The sequence below is a fragment of the Budorcas taxicolor genome, chromosome X, assembly GCF_023091745.1.
Source record: "Budorcas taxicolor isolate Tak-1 chromosome X, Takin1.1, whole genome shotgun sequence".
Taxonomy (NCBI): Eukaryota; Metazoa; Chordata; class Mammalia; order Artiodactyla; family Bovidae; genus Budorcas; species Budorcas taxicolor.
The window spans coordinates 91,362,600-91,381,693 of NC_068935.1; the positions used below are offsets into that span (position 1 = coordinate 91,362,600).

Genomic DNA, 19,094 nt, shown 5'->3' on the forward strand with positions numbered 1-19,094 from the left:
AGAAGTTGCAATCTGGAGTTTACAGTTCAAAGGTTTACACCACAGAAAATTTTCAAGTGGTCTGCAATCCATTATGCAAGGCAGCCCTATCTGGGAGTAGGATCCACTGGTTCTCCACCAGTCAAATTATTTCACGAAGGAGGACAAAAGAGAGTGGGAGCTACCTAGCTGGCATGAGAAATTACTCCTGGTTTTAGGATGCTGAATACTCACCTTCTGAGTTACCACAAGGAAGCGGAGGGCACTGAACTGTGGAAAGTTCTGAACACCTCCAGGCAATTTGGCAGGCAGTGAATGTGGAGATTCAAGCACCGTGGTGGGATTTACCATCTTCTCCACCAGCATTAGCCAGGCATCTAGGAATTCTCCTGTGCCATCAGGTAAGTCTGAATGTTCTAATCCCTCAGCAACAGGAACTTTTCCTCCCATAGACAGAGCCCAATTGAATGTTCTAAATTCAAATAAGAGAAAATGTGAAGATGGAATGTTAGAATTTTAGATTGGGGGTGGGGAGAAAGACAGGGACATATTCAAAAGCTTCCCAGTTCCTCTTCTTGGAGATACTGCTTCTAGTCTGTCCAACATTTATTAGCTTTACCCTTTTCAAAAAATTGTAGGATAGTTGATTTACAATGTTGTGTCAGTTTCTGGTAAACAGCAACATGATTCAGTTATATATGTATTCTTTTTCATATTCTTTCCAATAATTATTATTACAAGATGCTGAATATAGCACTTTACCTTTTATTTGGGTTTTTATTCCAGCCTTATTGATATATTATTGACATATAACATATATAAGTTTAAGGTGGACAAAGTGATAATTTGTTACACATATTTAGGGTAAAATTAATACCATTTCCAGCCGTATTTTTAAAGCTACAACAACAACAACAACAAACCAAAGTGAAACTTCGAATCTTCTGACCAAAAGCAGCAGAAAAATTATCATATTCAAAGAAATAGTAGGAAAGGATAAGTCTATTAGAAAAATATGTATAAGACATGGCAATCCAAATGAAGAAAAACAGAGACTGTTATAAGACAGCCCAAGGACAGGCTGAATCCTACCCTCCAGGAAGATGGACATAAATACAACTAGTTTCTAAACCATGAAAGGGTACAACCAATGGCTATCTCTATGAATCCCATCATCATAGGATAGGTGGCTTAGAAAGTTGTGGGCTGCTAAGGCAAATAGAAAAGACCAAACTCCAAACAATGTTTCTCTGTAAAGCAACATGATCCTTACTCAAAAAGGGCATTGTGGCCTCCAGAGCAGAGAAATTTCTGCAGCATGAGGTGGTAGGGATACTTCCTCTCATCAAACAGCATTGGGGATGTAAAACCAACTGAACAGATGAAGAAGGTCAGCCTGGAAGAGGGAAAAAGCAAAAATTTAACCTTTTCTAGGGCAGCCAGAAAAACAATGGGAAATTCAAATAGAAGCCAAGAGTAAAATTTAATACTGCACTGAAGTGACTGACTGACTAGAATGCAAGTGGGTGACTAGTTTGGATATTAAATTTCTAAGGCAAAAAAGGATGACAGTTTCCACCTACTACTAAACACAAGGTTACTGAAATGCAGTCTGATTATAAATACTTTTAAAAATCTCTGTATTTTAGAGTAGGTAGAACCAAGACAAGTACCTTACACTGTATTTGGGGTACACATTTAGGGTAAAACAAGGGACCTCTAAGTCCTCTAATTCAGTGATTCACTCTGCATTCAAGTAGAGAAGGAACCAATTAGATTTTGCATCTTAAGCAGAACCTCACCTGAAGCGTGGAGTAGGTGTATATGGTGGAGGCTGCCATGATAAGCCTTTTGTGAGGAGCTTAGTGAGGGCTGAGGCCGTTGATCGAGCAGCAGGTGTTGGTGCTGTGGTGGTGCTGGCAGCATGATGGCTTCTTCTCTGGCGGACAGGAGACCCCACACAAAGTTTAACAAGGAGTCCGAACAGCTCAGCCAGTGCTCTGCCTAATCTAGAGGAAGCTGGAACCCAAAAGTCAGAATAAGGCTGTACAGTGTTTCCAGAATGGTTTCATTATAACAGATATATTACTGTTAATACATTTTAATGACTGACTACTTCCTCCCACATAATATTCTATGAAATACCTGGACTTGTCTCTACATATATAAAAAGTGGCCTTCTTATAAAAATCTAATACGGTATTACATAGATTACAAGTATTTCAAATTGTCATCTTTGTAGGAGGCTTTTCGGTATATATTGCTGAACCAAAAAGGCAGAATCCAAATAAAACATGTAAAAGGAGATGTATAGAAAAAGAAAAAAATATCTAAACATGGGTATTTTTCTTAAAACATTTCTCTGTACCTTTTATATAGTGAATATTTATTACTCTTAAAATCACAAATGAAAATGCTGTCACAGTATTTCTGAAATAAACATTTCATCAGAATCCAGAGATAAGACTAGGTCTGAATCAGAGCACATCTCTTAATCAGAGCACATGAACCCAGGCTTCTCTGGTGGTTCAGTACTAAAGAATCTGCTTGTCAAGGCAGGAGAAGTGGGTTCGATTCCTGGGTTGGGAAGATCTCCTGGAGAAGGAAATGGCAACCCACTCCAGTACTATTGCCTGGGAAATCCCATGGACAAAGGACACTGGATGGGGTTGCAGAAGAGTTGAACACAAGTTAGCAACTAAACAACATATGAACCCACTGTGAAAAAATTGGCTCTACTTGAATTGGCGCCACATATCATACCCTCCCTCCCAAACTCAGTAAGTTCTGAGATATAAAGCTTAAGAAAGGAACAAGCCCTTCTTCTTCCTAATCGAACCACATTACTGCTAAGTCACTTCAGTCGTGTCCGACTCTGTGTGACCCCACAGACGGCAGCCCACCAGGCTCCCCCATCCCTGGGATTCTCCAGGCAAGAACGCTGGAGTGGGTTGCCATTTCCTTCTCCAATGCATGAAAGCGAAAGCGAAAGTGAAATCACTCAGTCATGTCGGACCCTCAGCGACCCCATGGACGGCAGCCTTCCAGGCTCCTCCGTCCATGGGATTTTCCAGGCAGGAGTACTGGAGTGGGGTGCCATTGCCTTTTCCAATCGAACTACATTAGGATCTTCCAATTATAATGAGGGAATAGGCTACAGATACTTGCACTACCTGACTGGAGGTTGGGTGTGCCCAGACTTTGAAAGCCTAATGTATGTAAACATTAAATTTTTACTTTTCCACCACTGCTTTCAAGTGAATAGACAGCAAAGTGGCTCAAAAGTAGTCAGCAAGGATAAAAGAGAAAAACAAACGGCCAGTAAGCACACAGAAACAGACATCAAAAGCATGGGCTGGGCCCACACAGAAACCCCAGAATGTTCAAAGGTTTCAGAGGTGTAACAAAGAAAGGAGAGGTAAACATCAGCATCTTCTTGGGTGGTCAATTTTCCTTCAATTTGGGGAAAGTAGAAGTAGACTTTCAAATTAAAACAAAGGAGTAGAATTAAGCAAATTAGAATGGAATGTAAAATTCAACAGGGTTTAAAATAACAAATGGAAGCACCAAAGGCCATGTTTTGCTTTCCTTTGGGCAGAGCTCCCAATTCCAAGTTGTTCTCATTTTCCTTCACAGTAAGAGGTCAGAAAGTGGCAAACATACAAAATTGGTGTAGGCATACAAAATAGGTTCCCCAAAAATTAAGGGGTGAAAGATGGTGAAAACATGTCAGTGCATTTTTTTTTGGGGGGGGGGGGCTGCACTGCACTGCATGCAGAATCCTAGTTCCTTGACCAGGGATCAAACCTGCACCCTCCACAGTGGAAGCAAGGAGTCTCAACCACTGGACCGTCAGGGAGGTCCCCAGTGCACATCTTTAATATGGTCTTGTATCATGTTTGGAGAAGGCAATGGCAACCCACTCCAGTACTCTTGCCTGGAAAACCCCATGGGCAGAGGAGCCTGGTAGGCTGCAGTCCTGTATCATGTTATTGTAGTTTCCACAGAGGTGGCAAAGTAACTATTAAAACACACATCAACTGTATTACTTGCCAGCTACATGTGAATGACAGAGAAAGGAAGAGGAGCCTTGAATACAGTAGTCAGACAGGTAACAGGAAAGCAGGGGGGCTTAATATCACAAAAGCCAAGAAAAGACTATTTTGAGAAAGAGGTGGTAGGTCAACCACTGTGCTGCAGAAAAGTGAGGAGACTGAAGAGTATCCAGTGGACTTAGCAATAGGGAGGTTAGATACCTTGGTGAGACATTTCAGGGAAATGGTAGGATCAGAGGTCATTTGCAGTAGCAGAAGAGTAGAAAGAAAAGGAGGGGGAGATTTGGCTTTCAGAAAGCCACTGTCTCATCTCTGTCTCCCTCACAGTTAGTACAGAGCCTGTCACACAGCAGATACCTGAAAACGAGCCACCAAGTTTAAAGTTTCCTTAAAAGGAAACAATAGAGCCATACCTGGCTCTAAAAGAGATAGAAGGAAGAAAATCACTCACCTGACAACAATGGCTTGATTTGCTTGATTCTGGCAGCCATGGCAGGTGTGATTTTAGATTTGCCCTTAGAGTCCGAAGCAGTAGGTTCGTCTGTCTCCATAGGAGCCAGTGTGTCACCATCAAGCCCAATGCCTTCCAACAAGCCCTGGGTAGAAGCATCCATACTTCCAGTGGTTCCATCCTGTTCCCCATCTGTAGCCATAAGAGGGGAGCAATAAGACCATGGTAAGCAAGGACTTAACTGGTTTCCTGTTCTGAAGAGTCCCAAGAGAGAGCTACCTATAGTGCTCGTTACTCTTTAAATGGCCACAACTTCCTAAATCTGAAAAGAAAAAACAAACAAACAAACACAAAACTGTACTGATAAGCTCCTTTCCTTGGAGTCCTTCTAACTAGGTAACACTGACTTCCATCTTCCAATGGGAGCATGTTAGAAAGTCTTTACCCAGGGCTACCCTGGAAGACTGTAAGCATACTACAGGACTAAGAAACTTTGCACAAAATACAATGTGCACGGTGACCCACACTCTCAAGGCACACACCCTGCTAGAATTTTATAGCTCATTAATAAACTCAAATCAGACATCATAGATCACTACTGGAGAAATATATTTCCTAGAATTTAAGATTTTTGTATATGAATTTGAGATGTGTCTTCTTTGGGGTGGTCATGTGTGCTCTTAGATCTAAGAATCAACATTAGGCAATCTATAAAACATATCACCAAGTTTTCTTTGTAATATTCTGGAAAAACTCTATGTGTAAATGGAGTTATCCTTGTTAAATTTGTGGAAAAAACTGCTGGAAAAAATATATCTAAATTGTTATGCAAGGCAATTCTTTGCCAGAGTCTAATTTTGTTCCTGATTCTTAGTAAATTATTTTTTGAGTTAAAGTTGGTACACTTTGGCAAAACTTGATATTCTAACTTCTGGTTAGAAATTTCTACAAAATTAACCTTGCCAGAAGTTTGTGTATATCTTATTAATTCTGTCCCATTCTCCCACAATACAATAACTAGCTGTCATATGTCATTACTTATTTCATAACTTATGTCTGCTTTATTAGTTCCTTAGCATTTTCTCTATTTTTAGTAATCTCAATACAATTTTTAAGCATAGTTAATAGGCTTTTATTTATAGAACTGTCTCACCTTTTTCTTTAGTTTATCAAATTTATTTTTTCCCTGATGCAGAGTATAGGAGAAAAAAACTTTCTAGAAAATCAGCTTTTATTAATTTTAGGTTTGCTCCATTAGGGTCAGAAGATTGTATGATTCTTTTTCTTCTTCTAATTTATTTATTTTCCGCTTGGTGGGTCTCTGTTGCAAGCTTTTCTTCAGTTGTGGAGAACAAGATTCTTACTGCAGTGGCTTCTCTTGCTGCTGTGCACCAGCTCTAGAGCATGCAGACTTCAGTAGCTGTAGCACATGGGCTCAGTAGCTGTAGCGCATGGGCTCAGTTGCTTAACGGCATGTGGAATCTTCCCAAATCAGGGATTGAATCCATGTCTCCTGCATTGGCAGGTGGATTCTTTACCACTGAGCCACCAGGGAAGTCCAAATTGTATAATTTCTGCTTATTGCAATTTGGAACTTTTATTTTAATATAAAAGCTATTTTCAAAAATGACATTGTGCAATAGAAATATAATGTGAACCACATAGATAATTAAAATTTTCTACTAAACACTTAAAAAGTTAATTAATGAGATTATACATTTTTATACAAGGTATCTATTTCACACTTATAGTACATCTTAATACAGATATTAAATTTTCCTTAATTGATCTATATTTCATACAATTTACTAGGGGAAAAAAACCAATTCATACACCCAAGTTTTCCAAACAAACTTTAAAGTCTTTCAACAACTGAACAGAATAATAGTTTGTTACATTTAAATTAATAAAAATTAAAAATTCAGTTTTTTCCATTCAACCTATAGTAATTTCTAAGAATCAACCTCAACATTTGCAAAAAAACATATACAAAGATGTTCAGTTTTCAAAACATTACATTAGAAACTTAATAGGGAATGGTTAATTCATGGTACCTTTACATAGCACTTAATATTAAGTGAAGAGAGATCTACAAAATACGTCTAAGACAATCACAACTATGTTAATAAAACATATCCTCAGGGAAAAAGATTAGCCAGACATTTTCAAAATATTTTCTGTGGTATAAATATCAGTTATTCTTCTACTATGTTTTCTAATTTTTATCATTGTGGATATGTATTTTTTCTTAATTAATGAATGGAAAAAAGCCTGAAGACTACAGATGATAGAGCTAACTAAATTTTCACAATAAACCTATGAAGACACTGAGACAGAACTTAAAAAGAATCAATGGCTGGGATTTTAAGTTTCTTGGAGTTACCTGATCTTTTTCCGCCCTGGGTCGTACCTGTCTTCTCATCCTTTGGAACCAGTTTCTGCATGTCTGCCTGGCCAAATTCACACCCAGATGGCAAGCTGCAAGAAGAGAAACAGTGAGCAATAAAACTTCTGATAACTCATTTTTTATGTTGTGCTTGGTCTCTGACCTGCTTAACTGACACCATTCCCTTCCTAAAGCAGGTAAGTTAACCTAATAAAATATCTGCAATGATGGAATTCCTGAGGTTTGGTTTCTATCTCAACTCTTTAGACCTGTCTAACAACAGGACCAAATTGTAAACACCCACCAAGCTGACACAGCATAATTGGGATATCATATCAAAGATGCACAACACATTTGTAAGCAAGCCCTTTGGCTGGTAAGTGGGAAGGACAATGCTACTGGTTAAATGCTTGTGCCTCCTCAAAATTCAAATGTTAAAATCCTAATGCCCCACAAGATGATGGTATTAGTAGTAAGGTTTCTGTGCATATTAGTCACTCAGTTGTGTCCAACTCTTTGTGACCCCATGGAATGTAGTAGTCTGCCAGGCTCCTTTGTCCATGGAATTATCCAGGCAAGAATACTGGAGTGGGTAACCATTCCTTTCTCTAGGGGGATCTTCCTGACGCACGGATCCAACCTGGGTCTCCTGTACTGCAGGCAGATTCTCTACCATCTGAGTCATCAGAGAAGCCCAAGCCTTTCATAGGTGCTTAAGAGTAGAATCCTCATGAATGGGACAAAGCCCTTATAAAAAGAGGCTCCACAGAGATTCATAGTCCTTTCCACCATGTGAGGATACAATGAGAAGTCTACAATGTAGAAGAGAGCCCTCACCTAACCACGCAGACTTCTAGCCGCCAAAACTCTTGAGCAATAAATTTCTATCGCTTATAAGAACCTAATTTGTGGATTTTGTTATAGCAGCCTGAATGAACTAAGACAGACAAGAAAGCCTCTGAACTCTTTACCTTTCTATCCTTAACCAAAGCAATCCTCCAGGCTCACTAAGTTCAGTTTCTCTGTTGGGAAAGACAACACAGATAATAAAAGAGATGACCATTCATTCCCTTACCTGTTTGGGGTACAGAGGGAGAGGAGGACAGTGCTTTCCCATACGAGGGAACAGTATAACTGGCTCAGCTTGCTCAGAACACTCAGACCCAACTGAGAGCCCCACTGGTTTATGGAGATGGAACGAATTTCACTCTGTAACCAAAGTGAAAAAGGTGATCTTTGGGATGCCCTCTAAACGATCAAAATTAACTTTCAGCTATTTAAAACAATAAGGGATTCTATTTTTCCTTCCTCATTATTCTCAGAGCTATCAGCTTCATCAAAATTTCCACACTGAAGATCACAGGTATTCTCTTTTAATATTTACAATCTATCTTTAAGACCTCATTGTTTTTTTTGTAAGACGAAAAACAGGAGTCATAGGCAACTCCATTTTTCTAAATCAAAGAAACAGTTTTACAGATTCACAGACAGTTTCCAAATTTTTTAGATGGAGAAGGGATTTGTTATTTCCCATTTATTTCAATAAATAAATAAACCCATAAAGTTTTGTTATATAATTTAATTACTTTCTAGATAGTTTATAATTGTGCTTTCCAATTATATTTGTTCAAATAACACACTCCTGTTCAACAGCATGAAGTAGGCCAGCTAAAAATGCACCATTAATCTTTAGATTGACAACTAAAGGTAGCAAAACTGTGAACACTCAAAAAACAACCTCAACTTTCTGGAAGCACAAGAGGAGCCTCACATGGAGGGCAAACATAGAGGTTTATATTTAGGAAATCGTTAGTAATCTGTTAATTACCATTGACTTAAAAAGTTCTGTGGTCAAATTTCCTTCTTGCCATCTTATTATCAAGTCTACATGCATTTGTAGAAAGATTAGGATGTAATAAGGCCAGATGAGCACCCAATTGAGGCTTGCTTGCTAAGAGGGGTGATTATACATCCCCAAGGCCTATATGAATGCTATAGATCTATTAATGCCTGTATTTATCTCAATCTCTTTTACTCTCAAGAAGGTCCAGTTCATGAAACAAGTTATATTGTCACCTTATTTCCAATTAAAAAAATACTAAGGGAAAGTGAAACTAGACAGCAACTTGAAGCATAAACCTTAAATCACCCACCCAACCTAAAAGAACTCACCTGTCAGCCTAGGTAGTACTGCTTCTAAGTACACTAAGATGCCAGGTATATGCCCTAGGTATTTTACGGACTTTAAACCAACATGTTCACCCTTAAGATAATTTTTACCTGTCCAACCCTGCAAGTATGAACAAACATCATGATGTAAGCGTGGGCAGCAGTGAGTGCATGTAGTAGAGGTGTGGCTTGAGCTGAGAGGGTAGCATCAGCAACATTGCCAGCACAAGCCAGTTCTCGCAACAACACTGAGCCCCCGGGGGATTCTATTGGGCGGTGTAACGGCTCCAAGGAAGAAAGAATGGAGTCCAACTGAAGGAGACCTTCCTGGAGGACTTTGGGTTCATGTGACAGTGTCTGAAATAATAATAATTAAAGCATTAATGTACAATAAACTTCATATGCATATATCTTAATAGTCACAATGAAAGAAGTGGAAGATAAGACTCACAAATTTTAGACCTGGCCATGGTCTCTCACCTGGTAAATGGTGGAGCCAAAATATGAATGCACGTATGACATACCTAAACACCTCCTTTTAGAGCAGCACATCACTTCTCTTAAATGAGAGGCTTTCAAATGTGGTAAGTCAATCAAATTTAAATGACTGTGATGGCCAAACTGGAATACTGTTATAGTAAGGACTCCATGCTGTAAAATTAATTCCAAATTTTGCACAACAGGGAGCAATATTAGGTAAGGTTTCAAAGCATGGAAATGAACCATTGTTACAAATGTTTTTTTTTTCTTACCACAGTAAGAGAGACAAGTCTAGGATAGGCATTAGCTAGGCATTTTCTTATTCTGGAGACAACTCAAGGATTATACGGCCCTTGTAAATTTTTTTTGAGTCTGAAGGAAAATCTTGACGGTGAACACTATCACTTACCATTCAAATAGGAGAGCTTATGTACCTTTCCTATGGCTTTAAATAAATCTATCCAACCTCACGGTATCTTAAAGGTACAATAAACATGGAGCAGCCTCCCTTCCCCCTGTCTCTTATGAATAGCACTGAATTAAATATTTGCAAAGAGAAAAGCAAAATAAAATATTAAATGCAAATGTCACAATTATGGATCTTTCCAAGTACTCAAGAAATTGGATTTCTGATTTTTAGGAGAAATTACTTATTGCACAACTCAGCTAACAAAGAAATGTCAAAGATTTAATCCAATTCCTATAAAAATCCCAATGGTTTTTGTTTTCATAAACAAAAAAATCTCTCTTAAAATTCATACAGGATCTCTAGGGATCCCAAATAGATATAACTATCTTACACTGCAGTACTTGCATAAAGACAGACATCAACACCAATGATTAGAGAGTTCTCAAATAAACCCTTGCATACATGGTCAAATGATTTTTGACAAGGTTACCAAGACAAGGGTGTAATAGGGAAAGGATAATCTTTTCAACAAACAGTGTTGGGAAAACTGGATACCCACATGCAAAAGAATGAAGTTGACTGTTACCTTATATCATATAAAAAAAACAACTCAAAACAGATCAAAGACCTAAATGTAAGAGCTAAAACTATAAAACACCTAGACAAAGCCATAGGACAAAAGCTGCATGACACTGAATTTAACAGTGATTTCTTAGGTAAAACACCAAAAGCATGTGCAATGAAAGTAAAGAGCAAAAACAAAAGAACAAAAAGCCCCACAAAAACCAAACTGGGACTTCATCAAAATTAAAACCTTTTTTCACATCAAATGACACTATCAACACAGTGAAAAGAAACTCATGGAATGGGAGAAAACAATCTACAAATCATTTATGATAAGGAATTAATATCCAGAATATATTAAGAACTGTAACTCAACAAAAAACAAACCCAATTAAAAAATGGGCTCTGCCTTATCCTTAGAAGCTCTAGGCTTATGAGAGAAAGAAGCCATCAGGCAACCGGGGGGAAAAAGTGCTAGGCTATCTAGAGAAAATGTGAAGAGCTGCTCCAGGCCAATGAGAAGAATTAGACAAGAAATACACAGATGTGCCAACCTGCTGAAAAATACCAGCCGGCAACACCCTACTTCTTTGAGATTGGGGAGTGGCTTCATCTCTACCCTTTTACTCAAAGGGAAATCTACGCCAAAAATAATTCGATAAATGGAGGACACAGTTCACTTGTGAACTGAAGTGAAACGCACCATCTCTTTGAGTCTTGGTTGTTTTGAAGACTGAAAAATCTTGTTCAGTATGGGTGACCACCAAAAAATAATCTAAAGCCATCTACATATGTCACAAATGAGACAAACTGTGGAGTCTGTTGTCAAATAAAATGTACTGTTTTTTGCGGAAAAATGTACTGTTTTGGGAAAAGGACCTGAACAGACATTTTTCTAAAGAAGACATGTGGCCAACAGACACACAAAAGATGCTCAACATTGCTAAACAACAGAGAAATGCAAATCAAAACCATGAGATTTCATTCCATACTCATTAGGTTGGCTAGTATCAAAAAAACTATAAAATAACAAGAGTTGGTGAGGATGCAGAGAATCTGTTGGTTGGAATGTGAAATTGTGTAGTTGCTGTGGATAATATAATAGTTTCTCAAAAAATTAAAAACAGAACTACCAAATGATCTAGCAAATCCTACATCTGGGTAGATAACCAAAAAACTGAAAGCAGTGTCTCAGGTATGATCTCACTTTAAAGTCTAACTCAGAACCAGAGAGTAGAATGGTGATTGTCAGGGGCTGGGGGATGTTGTGGAGATGCTGGTCAAAGGGTACAAACTTTCAGTTATTAAGATGAATAAATTCTGGGGATCTAATGTATAATGTGGTAACTATAATTAGCTAATTATATATATATATATAATATATAAAAATACTATGTTATATATCAGAAATTTATTAAGAGAGTAGATCTTAAGTGTTTTCAATATAAACAAACACAGAGTCTGGAGGACACATCCACGTTTGTAGCAGCACCATTCATAAAGGGAAGCAACTAAAAATGTCTATCAATAACAAAATGCAGTTTATATATACACTGGACTATTATTCAGCCTTAAAAGCAAAAGAAAATTATGACATATGCTACAACATGGATGAATCTTGAGAACATTATGCTAAGCAAATTAAATCAGTTATACAAAGAAAAATACCTTATGAATTCAAATTACATGACATACCTAGAATAGTCAAAATTCAAGACAGAAAGTAGAATGGTGGTTACCAGGGTCTGATTGGGGGAAGGGAATTGAAAGCTGCTGAAAGTGTAGTTTTAGTTTTGCAAGATGAATAGAGTTCTGGAGATGGTTTTCACAACAATGTGATGTATTAAACACTATTAAACTATATACACTTAGAAATGGCTAAAGTGGTAATTATCATGTTATGTCTATTTTACCACTACTTAAAGCAACTTCATTTTTCGGGCAAAATTCGAGCAATGAACTACAGATCAACCATGCTTAAAACACACAACTATCAAGCCTGCCAAAGGAAAAAAAATACATGGTGAAACAGTACAAGATTGTGTCAAAACCCATCTCCAAAGCTTTCTTGGAGATACATTTTCCCTTCCAAAAAACTCTTATGTTAGAACTATATACCAAACTCAGGAAGAACACTTGACTTTTCAATGAGAAATAACATGGCACACTATTAGTCACAAAATCCACTTGCAGTACATAAACACAAATTTCTTCATTATGTTTTAGTTGGAGGGGAGACCATGGTAAAAACACGTATATAGAAGTATTGCAAAATTGATTTCTAAAAGAAATGAAAACATTTGGTCAGATGCTTCTTACCAATATGGATTTGCAGACACCTGCAACAGCCTGACAGGCTGCAGATGTGGGAAAGTCAATGGGCAGATTGGGAAGACCCAAAATGGTAACCAAAGGCAAGAGTCCTTTCTGATTCACAAATTCCTGGCAGTGGTCATCAGTTGTATTGTTGCTCAGAATAGATTCCACAAATTTCATCTGGGTAATGAAAATTTTAAAAGAAGTTAGAGCCTGACACTTGGAACTAAAATCCTAGCTTGGAATAAAGATAGGGGTAATCTTATAGTCATGAAATCAGTATTTGCTAGGATAATCAGGTAAAAAGGGATAGGCATACTATATGAAACCTAAACATTCAGAAAACAAAGAGTAATTACGACTTCTTCCCAATCTATCTTTTCAAGCTACACCTAAAGTCACATAATTTGAGAGCACAGAGAAGCTAAATGACTTGTACATGGCCACACCATGAATTAGTGACAGAATCAGGTTTAATCTCTTAATTTGCTTGTTTAGTGCTTCTTGCATGATAATGTGTTGCCTCTCCCTGGAAGTAAACATCATAGATACTTTCCTTCAAATGTGCTCATAATCCACATGAAACTTAGAATCCTGGAACACTGATTCAGACCAAACAAAGCACTCTGTAAGGGGAAGAAAGCAAAATATGGCCAACAAACACACAGCCAAAAGAGAAACCATCTCTGGACGCATTGTCTCAAAGTGCTTATTGGGCTAGAACAAATGCTAAGTGGGCTTCCCCTTACAGATAATTCTGGGAAAACTCAAACTCATTTTCCTGTGAGACACACAGAAGTTAAAAGAAAACACCACATTAAATTTTTCTTTTTTTGGTAAAAGAGAAAGAAGTTAATGAGAAAAATGGCCAGTAGTGGGAAAAAAATATGTTGGGACACATTCATAAGAACATAATACTAGATTGGCCTAACAAAGCCCACTGCCCTCCTGTTTGGTTTCCCAAGGGAGATGAATAGAAAACTGGGACTTTTCAAAAAAGGGATTGCTAGCTAAGTTTGGCATATCAATCTCACAGAACAAGTTTTCTACATCTTTTCCCACTGCTCTGAAGTTTAAGGGCCCCAGTTTTAAGTCATCAGATTATCTGGTAACCCCACACATTTTCCAGAAAAACACACATCTTTACTCAGTTTGCCCTACCATTAATCAGTTTGCCCTACCATTAATCTTACCACATTAAGGATGTAATCCATGAGGGGAATAGGAATACGCTCCTCTGTACCAACAACCCTGTTAAGGGAGAAAAGAGTGAGTTACACAGAAATTCACAATACCAGTGAAAGTGAAAGTGAAGTCTCTCAGTCGTGTCCAACTCTTTGCGACCCCATGGACTGTAGCCTACCAGGCTCCTCTGTCCATGGGATTTTCCAGGCAATAGTACTGGAGTGGATTGCCATTTCCTTCTCCAAGGGATCTTCCCAACAAAGAAAAGGAAATAATGAGATTCTAGGTTTTTCTCTCAGTTAAGACATATCCTTCAGTATACAGCCCAGAAAAAAAGGAAAAGAGGTGAAATCAATTCTGAAGGTAGGTCTCCTAGCCTAAGTAGGTTGAGAGCACAAAAGGAAAAACCAAGCTTTCACAAACACAGCATTTGTACGTATCTCAAAAGAAACTTCTAAATTAGGAAAACTACTCTAAGAGGAATTCATCAATACGAAAATATTTAAAAATAAGCAAGGTCAATTAAGAGACTATTTAAATATTTGCTTGAAGAAAGGTGCTAGAAAGAAAAAAACACACAAACATCTGAACATGTTCTCACATCAAATTTAAAGTTATAAAGAGCAGGAAATGGAATTTAATTTTAGTCAAGATTCCATGCTTAGATTTATCAATCATCCAGAACAGATGAAGTTAGTCCAAGATGGAGGCTACACCCAAGGCGCCTTTTCCACAGATTGTTCCAGAGAACTATCCACAGATTGTGATGATGTCCTTTTGCTTCAGATGCTTCAATGATGCACTGAAGATAAGAAGGCTGCAATAATGCCACAGCTGCAGAAAATGCAGTCTTTAGCCCATCTTGGGTTTTGTGAAGAAATAAACAGAGTGGAAAAAACCCCACAAACTAAAACAAAATCTAACTAAAAGATAAACCCTAGGAAAGGACAAAACTTGAGGCAAATAAGGAAAATTTTGGACATAGGCCTTTGGGAGAAAAGGGCAGAGACAGAAGAAGGGAAAGGTAGGGGGAGAAGGCAGAAAAATTGGCAAGAAACTAGTAATTTTCACCTCTGAGCAAGATAAAATGTGCACAAACATTTGCCAGGCATAAGGATACTTGGCAGCAAAATGGAGACTAGGCAAAGAGAGTGGAGAGGCATGATGAATGGCTTTAGAGCTAAAATATCCAGAGAGAGAGCTTGGGTAGGATGCTGTGAACATGCTCAATGAAGAATCTGGGGAAGAACTTTGTACAAAGGGAGGAGGACCTATATATATGCCAGGAGTGAAAGGATTCCCTGGGAAGACTGCAAACCATTCTCTGACTATAAACCTCCTCCTCAGAACCACTGCTACTTATACCAATTATACACCACCCCAGTCTAAGTGCACCTTCTTGGGAGAGAATCTCTATAACTAAGAATTACAGGTGTCGCTCTAGCCCAGGGAGATACCTGCCCCTTTGCAGAAGCCAAATAAAAGGGTAAACAGCCAAAGTAACTATCATGAAATGGGACTTAGGTACTTTCTCCACTTGCTAGATGGAAACTGGAGAGAACAAGAGAGAAAACATACCAACAGTGGTTCTTAAACTCCAAGAACAAACCTGTTCAGTAACTACTTTGCTCCCTATAGTCAACTTTTTGCCTTCCAGGTTCAGGACATCATATAGGAATAGTAAAAATGATCAACTCAGAAATTCCCCTACTAACTGGTTTTAAGGAAATCCTAAACTCATATAAAACTTTGACCCAGAGCATCTCTGAAACAATGCAAGACTGCATTCCTATAATGAACGAAATAATTTACCTTAACTGTCAAACTAAAAACTTCTGCTTCTCCCCTTTCTCCAAAACAAACATTCCCAAATTTAATTTTACATGTGTATTTAGGATACTGGAGCCCGTAATCAGATGTAGAGGATTCCAATTGAGTGTCATAGTACACGGGTACAGGACAAGAGATGTCATGTTTTGGCTTTTTGTGGGGAGGGAGCGGATGGGTGGGTAGGAAAATCAGGTCTTTCTTCCCACTTCTGAGGAGACACCGCTACCTTTGGCAAAAAGAGCCCTTCCAGTGTGCCACACAGAGAAGGCAATGGCAACCCACTCCAGTACTCTTGCCTGGAAAATCCCAAGGACGGAGGAGCCTGGTAGGCTGCAGTCCATGGGGTCACTGAGTCGGACACGATTGAGTGACTTCACTTTCACTTTCCTGCATTGGAGAAGGAAATGGCAACCCACTCCAGTGTTCTTGCCTGGAGAATCCCAGGGACGGAGGAGCCTGGTGAGCTGCCATCTATGGGATCGCACAGAGTCGAACACGACTGATGCGACTTAGCAGCAGCAGCAGCAGCAGCAGCAGCAGCAGCAGCAGCAGCAGCAGCAGCAGCAGTGGGCCACAATTCAGGGAACTGCTTCTCTGCATTTGATGCCTTTAAACTCAAACAGTTTTCATTCAAGTTTCAAAGGGCACATGGATTTATATAACCCATTTCTTTCAAGTTGTTCAGGGTAGTGTTTAAGTTAGGCAAAATAAATGGAATCAATCACAAAAATAAACCATGGTGCCCAACTGAAAAGCTTGGTTACTTACTGGCAAGTATATTCATCCCTAGCAATGTCAGTTTTGCTGAGCTCAATTTAGAAGGCAGAAGAAAGAGGCCAACAAATAAGTATTTAGTACTACTTGTGGTGAATGTCTTTGAATGTAGAACAGAGCTCCATGTATTTGGGGTAGATTGTAGTGCCTAAGTTTCCTTATTCCAGATTTCTAGCACAAACCATGTGTCTCAAGATCAAATACAATCACTTTTTTCAAATACTGCTGATTTCAGTGAAACAACAACAACAACAAGGGAAAAGAACACTATCTTAGTCTGGAAAAAAACTGAAAACTTGAAAGTTTATCAACAGGCAAATTGATAAATGCTGTAGTATATTCATACAATGCAATACTACTCAGCAACAAAAACAACATACTGATAGACAACACGGATGAATCTCAAAACCATACTATGCAACAAAAGCCAAAAATAACAAAGTATATACACTGGAGTATGATATACATGCAAGACTCTGTTTATTCTATTTATATGTTCTAGAACAGGCAAACTTGTTCTATGAATGACAGAAGTAAGATAGGCAGCTGCCTCATTTTAAAGCAGGGAAATAGGAAATGCAAAATTAATTAATGGAAAAAAATTACCATTTAAGGCATTGGAAAACAGATGGAGGCATGGGAGACAAGAATTTATCTGGGGTTTCACTGAAGAATTTTGCATAGGGTCGGGGAGGGATACAAACAATACTTTTGAGGAGGGGGTGGCACACACTGCAAATTTTTCTACCATGATAACTATCTGGGATAGGGAGATAAAATAATTTGCCTTTACAAAAATAAACAAATGGGACCTAATTAAACTTAAAAGCTTTTGCACAACAAAACAAAGTATAAGCAAGGTGAAAAGACAGCCTTCAGAATGGGAGAAAATAATAGCAAACAAAGCAACTGACAAAGAATTAATCTTAAAAATATACAAGCAGCTCCTGCAGCTCAATTCCAGAAAAATAAATGACCCAATCAAAAAATGGGCCAAAGAACTAAACAGACATTTCTCCAAAGACGACATACAGATGGCTAACAAACACATGAAAAGATGCTCAACATCACTCATTATCAGAGAAATGCAAATCAAAACCACAATGAGGTACCATCTCACACCAGTCAGAATGGCTGCTATCAAAAAGTTTACAAACAACAAATGCTGGAGAGGGTATGGAGAAAAGGGAACCCTCTTCCACTGTTGGTGCGAATGCAAACTAGTACAGCCACTATGGAGAACAGTGTGGAGATTCCTTAAAAATCTGGAAATAGTACTGCCATACGGCCCAGCAATCCCACTGCTGGGGATACACACTGAGGAAACCAGAATTGAAAGAAACACTTGTACCCCAATGTTCACTGCAGCACTGTTTATAATAGCCAGGCCATGGAAGCAACCTAGATGTCCATCGGCAGATGATAAGTAAGCTGTGGTACAAATACACAATGGAATATTACTCAGCTATTAAAAAGAATGCATTTGAATCAGTTCTAATGAGGTGGATGAAACTGGAGCCTATTATACAGAGTGAAGTCAGAAAGGAAAACACTAATACAGTATATTAACGCATGTAGATGGAATTTAGAAAGATGGTAATGATGACGCTATATGTGAGATAGCAAAAGAGACACAGATGTAAAGAACACACTTTTGGACGCTGTGGGAGAAGGCAAGGGTGGGATGATTTGAGAGAATAGCATTGAAACATGTATAGTATCATATGTGAAACAGACCGCCAGCCCAGTTTGACACATGAGACAGGGTGCTCAGGGCTGGTGCACTGGAATGACCCTGAGGGATGGGATGGGGAGGGAGGTGGAGGGGGTTTCAGGATAGGGAACACATGTACACCCATGGCTGATTCATGTCAATGTATGGCAAAAACCACTACAATATTGTAAATTAATTAGCCTCCAATTAAATAAATTTTTTAAAAAAGAATTTGCCTTTAATATAGATAGTGGTTTTCAAAATGTAAGTTGAGTTTAGGTAGTCTTTTGCATTCTCTCTCAGCCCTAATAATCCTCCTATGACCCAAATGAAGCTCGTGAAGGTGGCAGAAGTGGAAAAGTATACATGTATCAATATTTGTGAGATTCTTAGATTAGCAGAGCCTGGGCATTAAGGTGCATGGGCTTCAGTAGTTGTGACTCTGAGGGTTTAGAACACAGGCTCAATAGTTGTGGCACACGGGCTTGGTTGCTCCGTGGCATGTGGGATCTTCCTGTATCAGGGATCAAACCTGTGTCTCACATGGGTAGGCAGATTCTTTACCACAGAGCGATCAAGGAAGCCCTCTAATCTGATACTCTTGATTCATTCTATCAACCACTAAATAAACAGTTATTGACTATATACAAAGTGATTGGGATACACTGTTGAATGAGACATTGTCCTTGCCTTTGGAGAAGTATACAGATCAGTGTGGAAAACCATTAGAGAATATATAAATAATTTTTAACAAAACTGTTGGGAGAAAATTTCCTGTAAGA

The 19,094-nt window shown here is 38.5% G+C and overlaps 1 protein-coding gene across 7 annotated transcripts in view; it reads right to left on the minus strand.

The window, feature by feature from the left end:
- Positions 1-19,094, minus strand: part of HUWE1 (HECT, UBA and WWE domain containing E3 ubiquitin protein ligase 1) — a 152,271-nt gene that overhangs the window by 51,723 nt on the left and 81,454 nt on the right. For 6 of the 7 annotated variants that reach the window (XM_052663677.1, XM_052663676.1, XM_052663673.1 and 3 more), the window contains 9 exons: positions 14,003-14,060; positions 12,813-12,989; positions 9,152-9,397; positions 7,947-8,080; positions 6,869-6,963; positions 4,486-4,677; positions 1,782-1,998; positions 1,253-1,375; positions 214-451 (listed from right to left, as the gene is read on the minus strand). In XM_052663677.1, the coding sequence (XP_052519637.1) occupies positions 214-451; positions 1,253-1,375; positions 1,782-1,998; positions 4,486-4,677; positions 6,869-6,963; positions 7,947-8,080; positions 9,152-9,397; positions 12,813-12,989; positions 14,003-14,060 (1,480 nt within the window). The remainder of the gene's footprint in view (positions 1-213; positions 452-1,252; positions 1,376-1,781; positions 1,999-4,485; positions 4,678-6,868; positions 6,964-7,946; positions 8,081-9,151; positions 9,398-12,812; positions 12,990-14,002; positions 14,061-19,094) is intronic. The other variant, XM_052663674.1, reaches the window with a different exon arrangement.